The following is a 5,000-nucleotide window of genomic DNA, read 5'->3' as shown; positions in this document are numbered from 1 at the left end:
CATGTATGTGGTAATGGAAAAAAAATAGAATCTTTTAAGGTTTTTCTTAAATAATGGTGGCCAGATTGTGCTGTAGCTCATAATGCTAATTCATAAGAAACACAGTAGTGAACTTTATCACTCTCACTGTGAAGGACTTATGTGAACATGTTGAAAACAAAACAATAAAGGACAACACAGGAAAACACATGAATATGCCAAAGGCCTTTTCTGTTTACTGCTTCATCAAGGCAGTAAAGCATAAAAGGCCTTCTGTATATTTGTGTAATTTCCTGTGTTTAAAATATAATAATTGTTTTTGTTTTTAAATCTTATAAAACTTTTCTTTAAAAAAACAATCAGGGTAAAGATAAAGTACAAGTAAATAATATTAAAGCAAAGAATAAAACTTTCTTTTTTTTTTAAGAAACAAAACAGAGAGCAAAGAATCAAAAATTAAGAAATAAAGACACAAAATTAAAACTACAAATCCAATAAATATATTCACTTGAATCCCAAGTTTCTGCAAGTACCTGGCAAATGTACCTGTAATTTGGACCCACCATCCTATTGCGTCTTCTTATCCTCTACTACATCTCCATTGACCTTTGTTGCAGCTTTGGGGTCAACAGATTCTTTGCCAGGATTCCCTTCGTCTTTGGTCTTGACAAAGCGAACCTTGGTGTAATCGTCAATGTGGGCCGTTGCTGCACTTTTCTTGAGTTTGTGCTGAGCCTGGGAATAAAAGACTCCATAATGCAAAGACAATGTACAAAACTGTTACCTTATCTCCTCATTTTGATAAAGATAATGAGAAGGGAGAATGGACCTTGAAAAGGAAGCTTAGTAATTTTACAAAAAGAAAAACTAATACAAAACATAACTTTTGCAAAGAACTATATAGAGATATGAAATAAAAGAAGTAAACTATTAAATACAGATAGCTAATCATAAAGAAATTGTTACTATATATATACTAAATGCATGGAAAGAAACAAATCCCGAATCTAACTTCCCACCAGATTCATACAATCATCTTACTAACTTAGAAATCTTGAGTAACAAAATCAAACTCACCTTGCTAAAAATGAGATTGACATATTGCGCAATCCCGTGCATAAAAACCAGGAGTCCATGATAGATATAGCCAATGGAGTGCCAGTAATGGAGGGTGGTGTCCACACGTAGTAGGAGGAATGCCATGCCCATGTAAGCAAAGTTCTGCATCTTCACAAACCAAGCGAACCAGTCATACACATACTGGCCCTGCAATGTTAAAACATGGGTAAGTCTGTGTTCTGAGCCTGCTTTTAGGTTCTAGTTACTCTTATCCTAAACAAATATACATTGTAGAAAATTAGATTAACCCATTGCGGACGGGGGATAGATTCGCTTGCCAAGTCTCCAGGATGGGTTTTATTTCAGAGCGAGGCAAATTCACACAATATACTTTGACTTTTCCCACTCTCTTTCAGTCACTCATTGTAAAACTAGAGCTGTTTTGTGTTTTATCGAGTTTAGAGACTATTTATATGATCCATATTAACTCAATATTTTCTTTATTTTCTGTGTGATAGAAGTAGTGCTGTTTTATGGGGGGGGGGAAAAAAGCAACTTTATTTTTCCATATTTGTGTGCTATCATGAAAGAATAAGAAACATATAATCATCTATAATGAAGATAACACCCAACAAACACACATACCACATCAATCCTTCACTCACTCTCTATACAGAGGACAACCGACAAAACTACATTTTCTCACCGTTTCTCCAAGTTTCCTCCTGATGAGCTTGTCAAAGTAATCTTCCACTGCTAGGATGAATGGCACGGTCAACATAGACAGATAATAGCCTGAGTGAACTCCATGCCAATACGCAGATGTAAACATGGTCAAGGCCTCTCTGTAGGAAAACAGGCGTCTCAGAATTGGGGGTAAAACACACCACCATTTTCAACAGGCTGTTGAGACAAATACTATAACAAACATGTTTCCTATCCCTCATATCATGTATAGGATAGTTTGTATTCTGGAAGTCATGAAGAGTCCTCCTTTCATTTACTTTTTTTTTTTTAGAATGCTGAGAGATTTGGAGTGGATACTTATATCTACCTTTCTTGAGCTGGTGCCACAAATACTAAACATGCTTTATGGTCCATTACTATTTTACAAGTATTAGAGGCAAAATATTACTGTAGGCTGACTTTGCAAACACTAGATCACATATGGATTTACTTAACCATACACCATCAACTCTCTTCTCCCTTTTTTATTATCAAATCACACAAAAAGAAAACATAAATATGAACATCTGTCTATAGACGACTAGATTCATTAACAGTGTGATAACTTTATATTTACATGATTAAGTAAAGAGATAGAAGGAGAATGTAATTTCAAGCAAATCAAAAGTAAAGCAAAAGCCAGAATATGAAAAATGAGCCTTTCATTGAACAATCTGGCTGCTCCATAAGATCTCACATTTAGTACAACAATGAGTGTTACATTTATTCACAATATACCTTTAATTGTACTGCCAGATTCCAATATTTAACATTAACTTCTAATGTTCATTATCACTGATTTAAATATCTTAAAGACTAAGGCTTTTACTAACTCATAAGTACCATCAAAAGAAGAGCTAATTAATCAGTGGTAAAACAAGTGAGTTATACCAATGAGTTTTGTACATCTGATAAAGGCAATAACCAAAAGGTACATTCAAGATACCCTTTACAAGAAAAAAGGAAACACTTTACTTGATTGGTCGTGCCATCGTGACCCGCTTGTAAACGTTAGTAGCCAGCCAATACTGAACGGTCATGTTCCAGCAGCGCATTCCTGCCCTTACAGTTGGGGTGAAATCTGCTCCAAACTCATCAATGTTGTGAACAGTTTCAAAGTTATACTCCTTTGGAACTGTCTCCTTCTCATCACTGTAATACGATTAGAAATATAATGGTTATTACACTGAAGGCTATGAAAATGCATTGCATAATGAATGACCAAACACCCAGATATGAGTAGTGCTTATTTTAAAAATGTAATGTATGGATAATCAACTGATCTTTATGCAAAATATTTTCAAACATAAAAAAATATATACTCCATATACAATAAATCATTTTCTTAATCTACTCATTTACTCATTAGATTCATAATCTATTAATCTTTATCTCAATACAACAAATCTACAGACTATTTGATTCTTAACCCTTTCTCGACGGGGCACTCGCTACGCGAAGACCTCTATGCCGGGCAATTGCAATATTGCATTGTAATCATCACACTGGCATGACGCCCCGGCATCGGGAGTTTGGCTGTGTCACACGAGTGTGACGCACCGTCGTCATAGGGTTAATTAAAGATTACATCTAATTATGAAATAATTACAAATATTAGAAAACTCAATACAATGAAAGTTCTTGAATCTAATCATCACACAAAAATTCCATCCAGCTTCTAAGACAGATAAATCTATCACCACTTATCATTTATCAATCATTCAACACCTGCACTCCTAAAGGAAAGATGACTATGTGAGCAATATAGGCAAGTCTAACCTGGGTTCTAGTGCCTCATATTTGCTTGGCCCTCGACCTGGCTTTGGTTCTGAGACAACTGGGTATGCCCCAAGCCCGGCCATGATACAAACGCACTCCGAGAGTACAAAGCCTGAGTAGATGCGCATTCTGAAGTTGAAGAAGACAGGTGTCATGTACCAAATGCGGTACATGAAACTGTAGTCCCTGAAGATCTCTTTTCCTTCAGCAAACTGCAAGTGCAATGGGATGTAGATTAAACTTAAGGAAATGACTATAGAATACACTGAATAGGAAAAAGGTGAAGAGGGAGACAAAAGTGGAGATACAGGAATAAAAGAAAGAGGAGGAGGAGACTTAGGAGGAGAAAGAAGGCATTTAGAAAAACATAGACAAGAAGGATAAGAGAAGGGGGGAGGGGGGTGAAGAGAGAAGGATAAGGGGGAAGAATTGAAATGGAAGATCACAAAGGTAATATTTATAATTTCTTTTTAAGTTTTCTGGCAGCATTTCTACACATCAGAGATGAACTCTAGCCCTCAACTGTAGATGAATTTGATCTAAATGCTATATCAATATACTTTGTACTCAAGAGAAATTAAAAATTGCTGGCCTAAATTTGAAAATAGTCACTATCTTGAAACATACCGACAGGGGGAAAAAGTGTGCAGTCAAAAGGAAAGCCACAGCATACAATGGGACAACCCTTATTCTCTGCAGCACAGATTTTACACAGTCAACACCACCATCAATTGCAGTGCCCTTCAGCATGTCAGAATATACCCGGTATTTGTAGTATGGACCTGTTAGAAAAGAAAAAAAATCAGCCCATGGGGACATTTTGCCTGAAGAACTCAACATTTTTAAACAATTTTTTTTTCTCTCTCAATAATTTTCCATGTCTGCTTTTAAAGAGTTGGAAATATAAAGCAGAAAAGACCAGATACATTACCTGTCAAAACACCAACATAGTTAAATGCATAATGGAAGACATCCACGGGAGTTGGATCAACCTCCTCATATTTGAGTTGAAGTGTGAGGGTCTTTTTTTCTTCTTCATCGTCACATTTCTTCAACTGTCCACGCTTCTTCCAAGTGTCATGGACTTCAAAGCAAATGCCAACAAGCTGTAAGAATACGTTAATCCTAATCAGGTCTAAACCAATGCATTGAAAGCCTACTCAAAGAACCTCATCATTTTGTACACTTAATATTACATCAGTGACCTTTCTAATATAAATAGATATAACTTTAAGAAAGCTAGAGTTTCTCTTAAAAAGGTTTCCAGTGAGAATACACAAACAGGTGCAATAACAAATTTGATTGACGTAACACCAACGGATTGACAAACTTAACTATTACTAAAAGTCCTAACCATAACCTAAATATTTTTTTTAGAAAGTGGGTAAACAAGGAAAATAATTACTAAAATAATTCCAAAATGCATAGGAAAACATTTCAAAATTTCTTTGTACAAG

The 5,000-nt window shown here is 35.5% G+C and overlaps 1 protein-coding gene across 1 annotated transcript in view; it reads right to left on the bottom strand.

Moving 5' to 3' along the window:
• The window catches only part of frj (membrane bound O-acyltransferase domain containing farjavit), an 11,902-nt gene that overhangs the window by 2,014 nt on the left and 4,888 nt on the right, over positions 1–5,000 (bottom strand). Inside the window, exons 3-9 of the mRNA XM_042999664.2 lie at positions 4,475–4,649; positions 4,171–4,325; positions 3,544–3,755; positions 2,740–2,916; positions 1,745–1,883; positions 1,057–1,245; positions 1–714 (exon numbers count right to left, since the gene is read on the bottom strand). The exon at positions 1–714 is cut by the window's left edge and continues 2,014 nt beyond it. Of these exons, the coding sequence (XP_042855598.2) occupies positions 547–714; positions 1,057–1,245; positions 1,745–1,883; positions 2,740–2,916; positions 3,544–3,755; positions 4,171–4,325; positions 4,475–4,649 (1,215 nt within the window). The 3' untranslated portion in view covers positions 1–546. The remainder of the gene's footprint in view (positions 715–1,056; positions 1,246–1,744; positions 1,884–2,739; positions 2,917–3,543; positions 3,756–4,170; positions 4,326–4,474; positions 4,650–5,000) is intronic.

The sequence above is a fragment of the Penaeus japonicus genome, unplaced genomic scaffold (genome assembly GCF_977035675.1).
Source record: "Penaeus japonicus unplaced genomic scaffold, GWHDUDI00000001_assembly GWHDUDI00000010, whole genome shotgun sequence".
NCBI classification, from domain to species: Eukaryota; Metazoa; Arthropoda; class Malacostraca; order Decapoda; family Penaeidae; genus Penaeus; species Penaeus japonicus.
This window is presented reverse-complemented; position numbering and strand designations above follow the sequence as displayed.